The sequence below is a fragment of the Athene cunicularia genome, assembly GCF_003259725.1.
Source record: "Athene cunicularia isolate RWA chromosome 1 unlocalized genomic scaffold, athCun1 chr1_part1, whole genome shotgun sequence".
Classification (NCBI taxonomy): Eukaryota; Metazoa; Chordata; class Aves; order Strigiformes; family Strigidae; genus Athene; species Athene cunicularia.
The window spans coordinates 96,251,834-96,269,440 of NW_020799091.1; the positions used below are offsets into that span (position 1 = coordinate 96,251,834).

Consider the following 17,607-nt stretch of genomic DNA (forward strand, 5'->3'; position numbering starts at 1 on the left):
GGGGTACGGCCGCTGCGGGCGGGTGGAGGGAGGACATGCACATGGGCAGAAAGTCCTACCTTTCCCTTCCAGCAGCAAGCCAGCCCTGCACTTGCATGCTTTACAGCTGCGGCTAGCACGGCTTTTTGAAGCCTCCTTGTTTGCAGGGGCTGAGAAGGTACCGAATGTGTCTGACATCATCCACAAATGTTAAACACAAGTGTAGCTGGGTCGACGGAAGTTCTCCTTTGAAACATGCTTTTGAAACACTGCAGTCTTCAAAGCTGGCTTACATACCCTGCGCTGTGATACACAGCCTTTTGTTTTGCATAAGTGTTTGTTTTAATGAGGTAGTGCAATGCAGCTCATCAAAATCAAAAACATATGATGCACCCTAGGCAAGAGAAAGGCAATAACTATACAGATTTTTGAAGAGGGCTAGTCATACCACAGGCTACCATTATAACAGAAAAAACAACAAGAATTTTAATATAGCTGTCTGGCCAAATATATTAATTTAAATTGAATGGCTTTTTCTGATATTATAGCTGTGAGGCACAATGTTCTACTGGCAAGCATCTTCAAAACCTTTTTTAGAAGATTTGCTTCAAATTATTTCTGTGCACCAGATCTTGATGGTATGTACATTTGGGAGTCTAACCAAAGGAAAAAAAAAAAGCTTTTGATTAAATCAATGACCTTTCCTGGAGGTTGAATGAAATGGAGATTGTAATACAAAAAGCTACCTCCTCCAAACAGTGTTTTCTTCAAAATATTTACTGTAAGCTCTTCTCCATTAACTTTGCCCTAACTTTTTCAGAAATGTTCATAACCTTGTGCCAGCACAGAAATATACTGTCCCATTATCAAATCCTTTTAAATAAATTTTAGTCGTTTCCATGATTACTTCCCCAAATGGCTTGCTAACCACCAATTTCCATTCTTTGCCAGAGAATACCACTGGGTGTTGTTTACTCTTGGAAACTTGGTCTTTATTGAGCTCATGCTTTGTTGTGCTTCTTCAGAACCTGGTAATACTTGTTTCCTCAGCTAATTGCATCTCTTCCCACTTGACAAACCAGAGACATTTTCCTGCTGATGTGGAGAAGAATGAGTGTGATCTTTTCTTTAAAATGATCTTCTGTATTAATTTCACTTGATAAGAAATGGTGTCATCTTATCCTGGAAAATATCTTTGCACTTTGTTATTATTATGTGAAGCAGAGCTCTGGGAGCCCACTGGAGTTGAGAACAACATGTAACATCCTCCCCAGCAGTTGACGTTAATGGAAGTTGAGTCCCACAAGGAAAAGCAACAGCTTGTGTGATATTAAGCTGCCTATTATTAGATTAGGCTTGCTACAAAGCCATCATAAATCTCACCAAAAGGTACAGGCTCAGTAACAGCTACTGTGCTTAGCTGATAGAGGACAAAGGATCACTTTGCTGCTCACCTGGGCGGCCTAATTTTTACTTGGGTATGGGGCAACCTACAGGCAGCCCAGACACAGCATGAAGGGTCTCAGGATTTCTTTTTATGCTGTTAGGGGTGGATACTGGTTCTCTGCAACCCAAGTTGCCTTCTACAGCAAAATAAGTCTTCAGTGATCCCTTTAGGAAAGGCGCTTTTTTTTTTTTTTTTTTTTCCCCTGGCTTGTGCATGTCTGATGCACCGTAAATGACCTGGTCAGGATTTGACAGTCTGATTCTATGCTGATAATGCAAAGATTATTTTAGAACAGAAAGAAAATCTTTGCTATATACTTTTTGGAAATAAAGGCTACTGTTTTTCTTTCCCACACTACCACTGTTTTTCCCAACACGCTTTCCATGATTTTGGAGTGTAAGAGTGATTTAAAGTGATTCTGATAAAATCAGTTAAGGAAGGAACCTTCTAACAACATTTCTCTCATCCCCTTTGCATCACAAGTTGCATTCTGCTGTACTTTTAAAATGTTGGTGGGCAATTCTGAGCCCTCACAGGGGACAACAAAATTCTTCACAATGTAAAGTGACATCAATTTGCTTTTTCTTACAAGACATCTCCTCTATCCTCAGAAGATATGAGGATTACTAATGGAAATGTTAACTAATACTATTTCTAATATAATAGCTCTGCTGTTCTGAAACACAAAGTAATGGCCAGTCCTTCTGATAAGTGTGCCCTTCTCCCACCCTTAGCCTGTGGTACCTTTTCTGAAATCCCCATGCAGTCACCCTCTGCAGTTAATAGGAGTGCACCACTGGGACAGACCCAACGGGCAGCATCCTCCTTCAGTGAGCTGCAGGGAAATAATTTTGGCCAGAGAGTTTAGTGGTTCTGTCTTCATTTCCAGGTTGCATCAGTTGTCTCCCCACGAAGGTCTGGGTGGAAATCTTGCTTGTGGAGCACCACTTCTGACAGCAGCAAGTGACCCCACGGCATGAAGGGAGTGCAGGCGTAGCGCTGCTGGGCTGAGCACATGCTGCCGCCTCAGGTGTATAGTTTCTGCTTAATAACAGTGCAGATTCATGCTGTTTTGTTTTCAGTTACTTCCTTTGCCTTGAGATGTCTCCTTGGGGGCAGGTCATTCTCCATATTTATTTGTCCTGTGCCCAGATGAAAAATCAAGATCCATCAATTAAACCAGGTTTTGTGACCCATGGGGTTGAACACAGAATTATGGTCGGTCCCTACAAAGACATAAATGCCGACTCCAACTTAGTGGACTGAAACGTGTGAATCTAGAACTTAATGGCAATGCTCAGGACTGATTCTTTCAGCTGCTCTCACACATGGGTGGCACAGGGCCCTGGTCAGTTATGTGAGCAACAGTTAAAAGTGTTTCAAATAGGAACTTTTCTTCTCAAGAAGTAGTGCTATGTTTTAACATGATCAGCATTATTTCTTTAGCACAACCAGATAAAGAACAATTTCCTAAAGTGATAAGTTTATTTCATTATGATGCCAAAATAGCCTACTGCATATCCAATGACTGCTTTAATATCCAGACAGTTTTTATGTCTTTGTCCACTAGCCTGAATGCTTCTCTGAGTTTCTGACTCTTTCATTGGTCACCAGGTCTGGTATGGTTGGAGGTTGGCAAGGCTGTTTTTCTTCTGACTTACGTGCGTTTGATTACCTGATTTGCTGTTCTGTAAGTGTTGGAGGATGTCCAAACCTGTGTCAGATTTGAGTATTTTCCAGCAAAATGTTCTCATTTATAAGCCTGGCTTTTATGAAGCAGAGATGTATTTTTCTTTTATCAAAGGCCGCAGCTGTAACTCTCCCAGGGCTAGACCTGGAGAGGTGCTGGTGCCTCAGGAGACACCCTAATTTCAGAGATGCCAGTCTCAGCATAGCTTGGGACTTGGCCTGCAGTGTGACAGCCCTTTTGTCTCTGAGGTGGAAGGGGCAATAAGCAACATCTCTTTGGTGGGTGTGATCAGATATTTCCCTCCATGAATCACCTTGTGACAGCACAGTGTGTCTCTGTTCTGCTGTTCTTTTAATGCCACATGCAGAGATAGCATTTGTGATTTTGAGTAGAAGATCACTGTCTTTTTAGTCCTGCTCACTTAGGTTTTCTTCCTAGTTTTCTAGAAACTTAATACTAGTTGATACTCTATTAGCTTTCCATTTGAGGTGTTTGTTGTTTTGTGGTTTTTTTTCTTCTACAAGTTTCTGCATTTACCAGTAGCAACCTGTATGTCTACCTGCATTTGCCTACTAACCTCGGATTCAGGAAATTGCCTAAGTACATACTTACTTTCAGGGTAAACTTAAATTCCACCAATTTTAATAGGATTTAAGCATGTGCTTAAAGTGCAACCTAAAATTAAATGTCCTTCCTGAATAAGGATGTTCTCCTGAGTCAGACCCTGCATACACTGCCTTAGAATAGATCCTGGCTGTCCCTTGAGTATGTTAGACATGCCGGATGCTTTCAGAAGTGGTTAATCTGATGAAAGAATTCATCTCAGAGTCATAAACCACAAGTTTCCTTCACTTTCAGTCTGCTGCTTTGATATTGTTGGTCAGCTGCTTGTGCTGCAAGAGCATTTGTGTGGAAGGTTTCATAGTCTTACGGTTATGTAGGTAAGAGATCTACCCAGCTGCTCACACATAAGAAGCTGATGTGATTTTTATTTCTTAACTCCACACAGATAACCCCCTTTGTGAATACAGACTGGGCTTGTGTACTAGCATTTTGGAAGTGGAAGTTGTCAGATGAAGACCAAAACCTCCAATACTCAAGAATTAGGCATGAGATGATAAATCACAAATACTGCAAAACAAAGAGAGGGCAAGAAATGCAAGGGACATGTACATTCCCATGAGTCATCTTCCTTGGACAGACAACACACTGAAAACTTTGAAAAGGGAAGAAATACAGTGTTAACACACAGCACACTACCATATAAATGTAATATGGGAGATAGGCACCATTATTCCTGCTTGTGGCACACTGTTGTAAATTGGACACAGCTCTTTGAGTATACAGAAACATTTTGGCTTAGAAATGATTCTGTATGTACAATGTTTTGACATTTCCTCATTTTCTCACTTTTTTTTTTCTTTAAATAATCCAAAGCAACTCATGGAAATAAACTCAAATTTGCAAGTATTTCACATGGCTCACAATTATATTTTATAAGGGATATATTATTCACTTCTCCCCAAAATGTTGGAACAATATCCCCATTATGATATGTTCTTCTCAAAAACCATTCTCCCAGTGAAGTCTTACTCCCTTACTCCCCAATCTGCTTTACTTAGCCTAATTTATCTAGTGCATAAGGATGTTTGGTCACCCTACTGTATCCTTTGCATTTCCTTAGTACATTGTAAATATTTGGGGAAGGGGTTTATTTCCGTGCCTTGCCCAGGGAATCACCATGTAACTGATGAGATTGAAGCCCAAAATAGCATGGTCATTAGAGCATGAGTTTACGTATATAATTTCCATAAGGTACTTTAATGCACAAGATTTATTTTAATCTGTAGGTGGCAGGGTAACTTAACATAAAAAACAAACAACTGTAGGAAAAAAAGACACAGTAAGCAAATTAGCCCGAGGGAGAAAATCCTTCAGATGAAACTTCACTTATAGCAGCTGAATATTTTGTTAAGAGCTGAATACACTAAAATCATCATTATAATTGAAGTCAACTGTTTTGACTTCTTTTGTACAGTCTTTAAAATTAATAACATAAATAACCATGTATGGCCATTCATAGAGCAGAAAGTTCTGTTGTTTGGTATAGGAAGCTTGCAAAAGCAATCTACTTGTTTTTCAACCTTAGTTGAACTAACATGTATCATTTTATCTGTTATCCACTTCAGTTTTGTTTCAAAGGGCAATTTCTAGAATGACAACTTAGTAACATCAGACTTGCTGTAACTTTTGCTTTTTTGCTCAAGCCAGTAAAACATCCCACTTCTTGGCAGTTGATTAGAACCATTTACTATAATTTTTTGATGCTGCAATTATATGGTTCTATGTCAAATAATACACTCCAAATTCTTTCCTCATGGAGAGAGCTGTGTGGCTGGCAATATCTCGATGGACTTGCTTGGATCATACTTGCGAAATTGGCAGATACACAGCTTTGGTTTTGCATACGCTTGGCTTGAACAAAGCCTACACAAGCGTAACTTTGAGAGAAATGCATTCTTTTATAACATTATTCTTATGTGTTATTTGTACTCCAATGGCAGACAAAGCTTCCCCAACCCCCAGATCTGGGGCTGCCATTTTGAGTTTATGATTGAAGGTCCTGATCCAGGAAGGCATCTGACCAAGTGTGATATTGTAGTTCAATTGCTTGTAATTCCTTCTGTCCCACTTTGCCCAGGACAGTTAAAGAGCAAGCAAGGGGATGAGCTGGGGAGTGAGTGACTGAATGACAAAGCTGCTGTCTTGGCAGGTGGCAAGTCGTGCTGGCCAGGGATGGAGGTGATCTTAAGCACTGAGCCTGGGCATGTGCTAGATGACCATGGAGAAAGGAGTGGGGCACTTTCCCTCCTTGAAAACCTTGAGAATCATGCTCTTTCCTTTCTTTGATTTCATGACAAGTGCCCTGAAAACAGAGTGTTGAAACCACTTAAAATACCTGTTCAAGGGAATCTCCAATGTTTTCAAAGCCTGCTGTTATTTTTGTTCAGGCCAAAACTATTCAGCAAGTTAGTCCTGAACTAGCAAATGGCTTCATCTGTCCCCAAACCACATTCTTGGGCAAATAACTGCATTGCCCATAAATAAATACAGTTTCACTGAACTGTGATGGAAATGATGCATATGGTAAGAGGTCTTTGCAAGCTCAGCCTTGAAGGGGAACAAGCACTGTGCTTGAGTGCTGGGGTGTTAAACCACCTGGCTATTTAAATACCTGTGGCTAGTTGTCAGAGTAGGTTGATATGCTGAGTAACTCCTTATGAAGTACTGGCACTAATAGTAGTGTCAGCAGCTCAGGGTACAAAGGTCAATCCATCTATACAGGACTGTTTTTCAAGTGTCATTTTTCTATACTCTTGGTAAGAGTATCAATAAAATGTCTTTAAAAAGTCTGTTGAAGACTATTTTCCACATCAGACAGGAAAATCCAGGTTTTCTGAAAATTGCCTGCATTTTTTTCACCTGTTGTTTAGTTCTCCTAAAACTCTAAATATATGATTACACTGGTAGGTCTTGCAGTGGACTGACCTTCAATGGACATGCAAACCAGTGGCTTCGAGCATTTGTGCCTATAGTATGTGAAGGCATGAATAGAGGCTCAGCTACAGCTAGAATTAAGCTTCTCAGAAAAAGTCAAAATTTAAAAAATAGTCCCAAGCCTGCAAAACCACATCCATAAATTTCTTACATTTTATGTGTTCTTCATGAAAGTCAATGAGAATGTAGCGTTCAATTGTGTAAAGATAAGCTCGTATATAAGTCTTTGCAGGACTGAAGTTCATGTGTGGTATTATTTTCAAAACCAAAATGAGATCATTAAAAAAAAATCCAACAGTTACAGTTGCTAAGTGACAAAAACACAGGTACCGGTAGTGTCCTTTGTTAAACCTAGGACTTGAAAAGCTATGAAATATTAACACTTAAAAAACTCATAAATCTTGGTTATTTTGAAGTCTAAGGAGAACTTCCTACTTTCCTGTTCCCATTCTCTTTCCTGCTCCCTTTTCTTTTCCCTTTTCCTTTTCTTTAATGCCAGATCATTTAAAAAAGTGACACTGACATGAATAACATTTCTTCTCCCCTTGTAACCAATTTGCCATTTACAAGCCAAACAAAATTTTCCTCTTGATTCTCTTCATTGCTAACATAGAATTGTGTATGGGATACTGGTTACAAATCTATGGGTGAAGAGATGATCACCCCTCCATCAAGGCAGCCATTCAGCATAGGGGCAGATTTGACTGGAGGGACAGTCTGGGATAGGCTTGCCTCAAGTAGATCCTGTCCGCATTTCGTAAGGAAACAGAGCTCTCCATCCACTCAGTGGAGGGGTTGAGAGCTCAGAGATAATCAGCTTTCTATGAGGTTGTGTAGCTCAGTAGGGAGGCAAGGGAAACAAGCTGTGTGCCCACCCAGGGAGAGGCGGGAGGAGCAGTTTGTGCTGCACTGGGTGCATTTTGCATGGCATTTGGCCACGGCTGCCTGGCATACAGCTATGGACCCAGAATGACTACAGAACCCTGACGCTTGCACAGTGTCTGCAGGTGACAGGAGGGGATGGAGGAGTCCTTGGCTGTGGGGAGGAGGAATTAGGGAGCAAAGATGCAAAGGAAACCAAACCGCCTCAGTGCCACAGCTTCTTTTTGAGAAATGCAGTAGCACTTTAGATAGACGTGCTTTCACAAGGAACTTCTTCTGTAGACCAGTCACAGTACGTTGTGGGAAATACTGGGCTAATTCTAGAGTAAGATAAAGTGATTCAAAGTCAGATCCAGCTCAACAGAAGAAGGGAGAGTTTAAACATTTATATTTCAGTTGATACAGTCTTTTGGGAAGATAGAGATTAAGAAGTAGATACCCTGTGGAGTTGAATGTCATGAACTGGAGAAGTTTGGCATCTTCTAGGGCCAGGCCCAAAACACAGATCCTTTTAGAAAAGTGCCCCATTCTGCAGGACTAATGCTGCGTACAAAAACTTTATTTCTGTTTTACTGGATCTCAGCTAATTGTGAATGGTTGTTGGGAAAGTCACAGGCCACCAAGGTAATTCAACACACATGTTTTAGCAAGTTTTTCACACATGTCTGGCAAGCCTTTCATAGTAGGAGAAGGCTTTAGGGATTCTTTCCAGGGCCTTAAATCATGCGTTAAATTCTATCAATTATTGGTTCCCTCTCTGTCTCCACTTCTGCTCAATTTTTGTTATTGGACAGTACTTTTTGTGTCTTGTAACATGACCTACTTAGAGCCCTTTGAAACTTGAAATTTTGTTTGCAGGAAACTGTGACACTGGGTAATTTTGTTTAATTCTCAGTGGGTTGAAACCTTAGTCCCATTGAATAAAAAGGAGTTTTGCCATCCATGTCAGTGGAAGCAGGACATTGTCTTTATTTTTCCTAAAACACTGTGTAACCTACAATGTGCTTTAGATATGGGTAAAAAGATTGTGATGATGATGACAAATCCCATGTCTGTAAAAACTCTGAGTTAGAATTATTTTGGCAATTAACTATATTCAGTGCCTTTTTCCAAAGTGATAAGCATTTTATGCCCTCAGTTTTAATCCATTAAAGTAATTGAGAACTCTTTTGCTCTCTTTCTTGCCAGTCTATTTAGTCCCCAAGAGAAAATATTTTGGTTTATCGTTGCCAAGTCCTTTGATTTCACTGTAGTACTTTTAAGATAATAACCTAATTTTCTTGTATGTTGTTGGAAATGTCTTTCTCTAAATGTGCTGAGATTTAGAAATGTGGTCATGCAGAAATCAGATCAGGTAGGACTTTATTATCAGCATGACATTTCTTGGATGTTGGGAATACTTGGTATTTGCCATCAGGCTTTAGAGTTCCAAGGTACCCTGTTACTCTTTAGAAGAGTTCACAGGCACGTTCTGTTCTGGTAATAAAAATTTATTTTATAAACTGCTTAAATAACACCAAAGGTAGAGAGTTAGCAACAGGCAGTTCCTGGGATCACCCAGTTTCCAAACAGAAGTCCTTTCTTCTACCAGATGATTGTGCGTGGCCACCACTGCAGATAGGTGGTAAAGATCCCAGACATGGGATCTAGCAGAAGAGAGGAATGAGGCGTTTCATTGCTAGTGATGTGTGAGCTATTTGTAGCACATCATCATGCTGTGATTTGAGACCTATCCTCTCTGCTTTTCGGAAAGCCACAAGAAAACTTCAGTCTCTACAGGCATTTTTGGTTATTATTTCCTCTCACATATTTGCTCTACTTTTCAAAAAGGTGGTAAAAATTTTCAGTTTAATTGTATAACTGAGATTCAAGATAGTCCAGTTTTAGTTAACAGTGATTTTTTTAAATTATTTTTTTTCTCACAAGGCTTATGGTATTATGGGGTCTTAGAGAGAGCCAGAAATACCAGACAGTTACAGAAATGTGTGACTTATCCTTTTTGGACCACAGAGCCTAGCCTCAGGAGTATTCCTAGATGTACTATTACATTTTCCAAGTGCTTAATTTCTATTTATTTTTTTTTAATTACTGCAAAATATTTTTTCAGTGATTATTGTTTTCATGCTTTCAGTATTTAAAAGGGACAGCTGAATGTATTCTTCTGTTCTAGGCATAAAAAAAGAAAACCAAAGAAAAACAAGTTACCAGTGTGGTAGAAGTAGTTTGCTTTTACTGTGTATGCATGCAGCATGCATTTAGTGTTTGGAAACAATTACAGGAATGGCATCTCCTTCAACCTGAGATTCTCCTTCATAATTTTGACGAAAGACAAATGTTCATGGAGGAGTCTAAGTAGTTCATTGCTGCATCAACCCCCGTCCTGTTGCTCTTCTAACCGTGCCTTGTCACCAAGGGTGGCACCAGGGAAGTGGTCGCTACTGCAGACAGGGTAATTATTTCAGTTTTGACATAAGATGCTGTGAGATACCTGGCATGGATTGAGACAAACTAAGTAGACCAAAGTTTTGTTTGTATGTCTACCATTTCTTTTACATTTTCTCTCTTCCTGATGCTGAAGAATTCACCTTTGGTAGAAGACAGCTGTCTAAATGGAAGGAGTCTGATCAATACTGGGAAAAAGATCAATGGGGAATCAATTTTTTTTGTTGTGCTTCAAATCTTGAACTACATCTGAGTTCATAATTAGCACAAAGATGTATGAAAGTCCTGAGGGTTTCTATTTGTGTCTATCTGTTTGCTAGGGTGGGGGTGGAGATATTCCAGGGTGTGTGCATGTATCTCGAGGTGGTCAAAGGGTGGCAGATTTCAGTTATTAAGAATGATCTGGATTAGCCCTGGTCTTTCTGGGTCACTACATTTCAAACACAGATATTTCACATCTGTTTCTTGTTCACAGCCACTAACAAAGAAGGCCAATACCAAAAGAGTCCCAGTTTTAGATGCGTGTCTGGTCCTTTAAGGAATTCAGCTAGTTACTGAGAGAGGGGGGGGGGGGAAAAAAAAAAAAAAAAAAGAGCATGCAATCCTCCAAAGCATGCTATAAAAGCCAGAAGAGTGTGAGAGACACTTTAATAGGTTCCATTCTTGATGAAAATCTTGAAACAGCCTCACTAATATGGTGTAGAAATCCAATATGCCAGACATATTTGCTGTGTGAAATGCCCATCAATCTAGTGCTGGCAGGACCTTGAAGGACAATGTTCTGTAATACCCAGTTCAAACTATTGTGTAGTTCAGTTAAAGTTATCTAAAACATTTGGAAGAAAGTGATGAAAAATGTCAGCCTTTGCCTTCACAGTTACGTCTTTTTTCCTTGAAGAGAAGTTCCTTTTTAGAAATGTTTTGGTTTGGTTTTGCGTTTTGTGTGTGTGTCCTGTGGTATCGTCACTTAACCAGGTTTAAATTAGCATCAAACATAAAACAAATAGCTTTCATATCGGTGGCAACTTTCAGCTGATGGTTTCAGCACACTTTAATTATTAGCCTGTACAGCACTCCTTTGGCATTTGGTGATTCAACTGTTAACATTTTGAAGATGGGAAAATTAAGGAAGAATTAAAAGAAAATTTAGGTGCGATTCATCTCACATAAGCAGAGTTGCCCAAAAGCTGGATGTCTCAGGTAATCGTACAGGTTCCCTTTTTAGGTAATGGAGAGAGAGAGAAAGAAGTACTTTAAAGGTGTGATTATTCATCTCACCTCATTTAAGCAGATGTTGTAGGTGAGACTGAATGACATGACGAAGATAGTTGTATTGCAGAAGAAGTCTTAGAGAACTAGCTTAGTTTTCACACCTACATTTAAAATCATTGAAGCCTGATGAAGTGAATCCCACTTCAGCAGACAGTGATTCAATTCCCTGTCTGCAGATGAGTGTGTCAGCACTTCCCTGTTATGCAGTACATGTGTTGGCTATTGCAAATAACTCGTGTCAATATAATCGTGACATGTAAACAGAGCTCCCATTTCATGTCCCATTTCTGTGTTGGTTTTTTTTTTTTATGTAGAGAGCATAGCAGTTTTCCAAAGATGATTAGAGCAGAAAAGGTGGGCAAACAGTGGTGTAGTCACCAAATATATTTTGGCTGACAGAAGTTTAAATAGCTTGACTCATAGTTAAGGACTCAGATGCAGTAAATGAAGTACTTTCACTCTGAAAACTTCCAACATTTCATTTCTGTTAAACTTTGTCCATCGAAAACCAATCCATTCTTGGTTACTATTGTTCCATGAAGTAAAATTTAAAAAAAATCATGTTGCCCCCAAATGAGGCTCTCTCCTGACTCTTCGGTTCTGCCAGAGAGTGAAGTGACTTCACTGCTATGAGAGGAAGGAAGGTGGGGATGGGGGAAAGACGGGAAGGGACTAATTGGCTGAACGGGTCGGAGCAGCTGAAGATAGTGCGTGGGGTGATGGAAAGGAAGCAAAGATGGGAGAGTGGGAAAAGATGTAAGTCGTAACCAGCCCTGAGGGCAAAACCGACAGTGGATGCCACCACAGCAGGAAGAAATCTCTTTTATCTGTTCTGTTAAAGTACTCCTGTTATGAAAAGAAGTAATTTCTGACTTTGGAAAGAGCTGTTCATTGTGTCGTGTTGGAGGAAACAATGCAGCCGGGCGAGCCAGCAGCTCTCCCTTAGAGGGGCCGGGAGCACCCTCTAGTGACGGCCGGTGCCGAGCTGCCCGCAGCTCCCAGGGGTGCTCAGCGCGGACTGGGGGGACATCGAAGGGACGAGGACGCGTTCCTCCCCCTGCCACTGTGGTGCAAGACCTGGTAGTAAGGGAAATGAGAATCATGAAAGCTTGGAAATAGTACTGGAGGAAAGGGTGCTTTTTGTGGGCTGCATGCTGCATTGTCCTCAGTGGCCAGGTAGTGATAATTAGTAATAATTATGCAGCTTTGCATTGGCTGCTTTGGCTTTGACATAGCAAAAGCAAATGCCCCGCTTCACTCAGAGTAGTGCCCTCCTCCCAGAGTTGACCTAAACGTTTCCAGACATGGACAATGGACATGAGCTCACCCACCCCAGAACTGGACCCCATTTTTCCCGGGATGGAGTTTGTGCCCTCAGACCTGGTGCTGCATTAAACCTGCTCAGGTGTGGAAAGCAAAGGTCCCTTCAGCATCCCTGAAGGCCCAACAGTCCTGGTGACTGGGGAATGAGAGTCCATCACACCAGAGAGGAGCACTTTTGCTGCTGGCCCTGCAGCCCCTCAGGGCAGGCTGTGAAATTCTGTTCTCCTGAGCACTCCTGTTTGTTCTGCAGCTAAAAGCCCATTTCTTTGTGGTGAGGGGAGAGTTTCCCCTTCTGTGAGTTGATTTACTGACATTTTCTTCAGAGCCAGCTGAAAACTGTGAATTAAAGGGAGGAAGTCCTGCTGAAGGGTTTGCTGACAACTTGGTAAGAGTGTATTTGGCCCTCACACACTGATCTGAGATGACCAAAGTGATGTTTGGAGATACATTTAAGCAAAATGCTACATATTTTTGAGAGGATTAAGACGTTTGCAGATGTATCGTCATGTGCCATGAAGTAGCATTAATTTTCCTAAATTTCTTAAAATCTGCATACGAAAACTTCAATGCAAAGTCTTTTATTGTACTCAAGTTGTTTTTTTTTTTTATTTTTAGCCTGATTATAATTGAGATCCTTGTTACCTGTAATGTCAATAAGAGGAACAGAGCTCTCCTTTTCTTTTTCCTTTCCTTTCCTTTCCTTTCCTTTCCTTTCCTTTCCTTTCCTTTCCTTTCCTTTCCTTTCCTTTCCTTTCCTTTCCTTTCCTATTACTATTATAATGTAAAGAAATATGTACAGTTAAAGGAAGTGAAGGGCACATTATTAGCAGTACTAACAACCATTTTGAAAGTAAAAGGTAAAGAAGAGAGGTGGGCAGGCTGCTGATCATGCATTGTGAAGACGTAGTGGCACTAGTGAGGGTAGCAGAGTGTGTCTCTAGTATCTTGGTCAGCCCAGGCTGAGAACAGTGTTCTTGGTTTACCTCACAGACAGCAAGATTGATTGCAGATCTGTTTACATAGGGAATATTGCAATATATTTCCTACATTGTAACACTCTAGTGGATAAGATATGAAAAAATCCAAGGACAGGATTGTTTTTTAGAGATAGTGGAGTTTCAAATAGCATGAGAAATGGTCTCTTTGGAAATATTTTACATGTGTTTAGGTGAGTACATGCCTATTGGACATATTCTAGTATATCCTAGAAAGGATGCAACAAGCAAACCAACATTTTTCTTTGGAAATTTATATTCTTTGTTTAGGACCTAGTCTAATTACTTCTTTTGCGTGGTCAAACCAAATATTTAGGTCTGTACAATGCCCTGCTAGTTTAATCAGACTTAGATCAACATGGATCAGATCCTTTGTCTCCAGTTTAGAAAGCTCTACTCTGAAGAGGGACCTCTTCAGTCCTAAAGGTAGAAGGCACTTAAAGCAGTGTTTAAGCCTGTCTGTATTTGGGAAAGATCTTAAGCACAGCTGTAATTTTAAAACATGTGCAAAACCCCTGTGTTGATCAAGAAACTGAAGCACATGGGTAATGTTAACGCATACTGTAGTGTTTTGTCGCTCTGTGGTTTCTAGATGCAGGCTTGAAGGTAGAAGAAAATTCCAACAGAAAGGAGCCCAGACAAATTAGAATTACAAGCTTGAGAGAAATTAAGGGGTGAGGGAGTGTTAGGTGACTTGTGTGGATTTTTAGTACTTTTTTGTGTTTTCATTCTGTTTGTTGACCAAGCTGCATTTTTTCAAACTCACACAGCATTTCAGACAATAGCACATAGTTGCCTAACATAACAAAAACGTATTTTCTTTCTATTTAACCTTAACAAAATGCAGAAAAGAGAAAAATAGAAGAAGTCTTTGTACTATTTTTCTTTTGCAACTGGATGATGGTGATTTGATAACCCACTATTTTCCTTTCCTTACAATACCAAGGCTCTGTCTTGCAATTGGATCGACATAAGCATAAGCTCTCAGAAATCTGCCTGTGGGTATTAGTTTGAAAGTCAAATAAACTTCATTGAATTCTTTGGCACAGAATGTGTGCCAGTTGAAAATGGCAAAATCCTAACCAGGCTGTGGGGCTCTGTAAAACTTATATAATAATAATGAAGCTCAGCAGAGTCTGATACTGCCTGCCTTATACTTCTAAAAGCCCTATATAAATCAAGAGGAGGTTTGTCTATATGGAGATAGGCTGGAGAAGAATCATTAATAAAACCTGCTTATGAATTTGTTAGATCCCATCCGCTGGAGAGCTGGAACTGATACTTCAAGCCTCTCACTATATTTGAGAAAAAAAATATCATGGGCTTAACTGGAGTGGAAGTCACCCAACTGAAACATTATACAATGCTTTGAAATTTCAAGAAAAAGGTTCTAATCTTTTGGCTGTCTTGCTCATTGTTTGGAGATGAAAAGGGAGGAAATCAACATCCCCATGAAATACAATTACTGTAAATTGCTTTCTTTTCATACTGTTTGTAATGAAAATAGGAAAGTTACCAGAAGTTACCTACTCTGCAGAAGCACAGTAATTCGGTAAGTGTAGACTGCAAGAGGACAATCAGCAGTGCAACACCAGATTTCTATATGAACCAACTAATGGAGAATATAAACTATTGCACGGCAGTGCTGACTCTGTATTGCTCTGAAGTGACCTGAAGTCATTTTTACAGTGCAAGAAACCAGAGCTTCTTAAAGTGAACTATAAAATCAAGCTAAACTTGTAAAACTTGAGTTGATCCTGTGGCACCTCAGGGTCCAGAGCTGTCTGATGGGGCTCCAAGGCTTGTGAGGCAATTGGAGATGAGTTGAGATACAGGCTCAGCTGGGTGGCACGCCACCAAGCTTGAAACAGGGTCTTCCCTGGGGTAGCTCTGCCAGATCCCAGTTGCACTGGTCCTGTGTCACTCTGTTGTGTCCGGGCTTTCCAGTGCTTCAGTCCTCATGGAGCACCTGGAAACAAGGATTTCCCAGGATCTAGCGGGTGGCGGAGCCATTCCCATGAGCAGGAGTGTGTGGACAAGCCTTTCTGCAGCCCTGCCCCGGGTGAGATGGAGCAGCGCCTGCAGGATGAATGCCCGAGGGCCAAGCAGGCAGTGCTTCGTGTCCTCCATGTGTGTCTCTCGAAAAGTGCATGGCCGCGTTTCACCTTCTTCGGGTAAGGATAGGAGGAGAAGAGTGAATTATGTGTCATTGTATACCGTTTGAAAAAAAATGCATGCCGAATGCCAGCAGTCATCACCAGTTACAATCAACACTCCGATTTCCTTTTCTTTTCCTAAGGAGCTTGAGAGGAAGGCATTGGGAGAGGGTGAGGTCAGCTGCTTCCACTAAATAATGCTATGACAAGCCATCATTATTTCTTGAGTCCCTGGTCAGAGGCAGGACCTTATTACAGTGGGACTCATCTACCCAGTGCTGCAGTGCTTTATGTGTCCATGGTTTGATGTTATGAGAAATCATAAACTGGTTGTATTAGGAGCAGCTTTTAAAAATTACAAGTTTATCAAAAAATCAATAAATTCTGACTTCCTTTAATTTTTCCTTCAGTTTTTGAGGGTCCTATTTTCAAGCTTTTCTCTTCTAGCTGAAATCTCAGAATCTCTTAACACCAGGAACTACGTCTTTTACAGAAACAGAAAATGTTGTGGGACTCATAAGGGCAAGAGGGTTGTGCCAGCACTGGATCCTGAGTGGTTCTTCACATGTAGACTTTTACACTGGATGGTACTGTGGAAACACTTTGCCTTTCTTATTCCCTTTTTTTTTTTTTTTTTTTTTTTTAGCAAGGGTCTGGACAGAGTTGGTATTCTATTTGCACAGCTGGTAGTTTTGGGGTACCCTGTGCCTGCCAAGTACTACAAAAGTACAAATAAAAATACAACACTGAATAAAAAATTACTATCACACTCCAACTGGGAAGGGAATTGCCAGTGGAACCATCTAATTTTCATGCATGGATAGAGCTGTGAAGCAAAGGAGGAGTGTGGAAAATTTAAGTCTATGGCATTCATGCATTTTCTTTTGAAATGTCTTTTTGTGACTTTCTTTCCTCATTAAGAAAGAGGTATCAAAAAGAATTGATTGTCTCCAATGTACTAGCTTCTTCTCTAAGAATAATAAAAAAAAAGCTAGATCAGATAGGCCAGAAAGTGTCAATAGCTCAAGAATCCAGGAATGAGGTTAATGGACAAATATAGATGTGGCATAAGTGAGGCTAGACTTCATTAACATATTTGGAGTTACACCCGCTTATACCAAGTCTGGCATTGGCCCTGAATCAGCAATTCCCCAGTGAATAGACTGCATGAAACTAGTGCTGAATTTGGCCCATTTCATCTGACATCTGCATCCTGCCTCGAAGTGGCATGTCACACTTACTGCACATCAGATCACACCTGCCCAGGCAGTCACAGGCAATTGACTTTTTTGTTTAGAAAAAAAATTTAGAAAAAAAAAAAAATGTAGTCACATATCATCAAGAAAAACAACATTGTTTTAGGACTCTTATCTCTTCACTCCCAAATATCCTGTTTCTTCGAGCTGCAGTGGCCAGGACCAATAGAAACCTCTTCCTGCCATTGGCTGACTTCATTTCCCAGAGTTAGCACAATCTCATCCGCTCTAAACAACCTCATCAAAACTTCTTTCTGGTCAGAGCGAAGCAATAATTATTATTAGCAATTATTAGCGATCAATAATCTTGATCACATTATGGCAAGCACTATTAAGGTAAGAAAGGGGTACCTTTTTTGTTGGAATTTTTTTCAGTGGCGTGTTCTTTGGTTTCCTTTATCAACCTAGATAAGTTAGAATTGGGCAACACCCCCACTGCCACAATAGAGGACAACAAGATTTCCTTTGTACTGCCTAGTAAATTTCCTTTTTCCTACTCCAACCATCCGCAAGGCTTAAAAACTTCAAACTCGGAAAAAAAATTGAGTTTTTTAAATTCACTGTTCAGTGCTGTGGATGCATATGCGAAGCCCTTTTATGAGAGCTT

General features: G+C 40.4%; 1 protein-coding gene across 4 annotated transcripts in view; it reads left to right on the forward strand.

Moving 5' to 3' along the window:
- The window catches only part of ERG (ETS transcription factor ERG), a 107,294-nt gene that overhangs the window by 25,844 nt on the left and 63,843 nt on the right, over nt 1-17,607 (forward strand). For 2 of the 4 annotated variants that reach the window (XM_026856678.1, XM_026856690.1), the window contains exon 1: nt 17,231-17,336. The exons of the other annotated variants lie outside the window; for them this stretch is intronic. In XM_026856678.1, coding sequence (XP_026712479.1) covers nt 17,319-17,336 — 18 coding nt within the window. In that variant the 5' untranslated portion in view covers nt 17,231-17,318. Of the gene's footprint in view, nt 1-17,230; nt 17,337-17,607 lie in introns of those variants that run through there. 4 annotated transcript variants of the gene reach the window in all.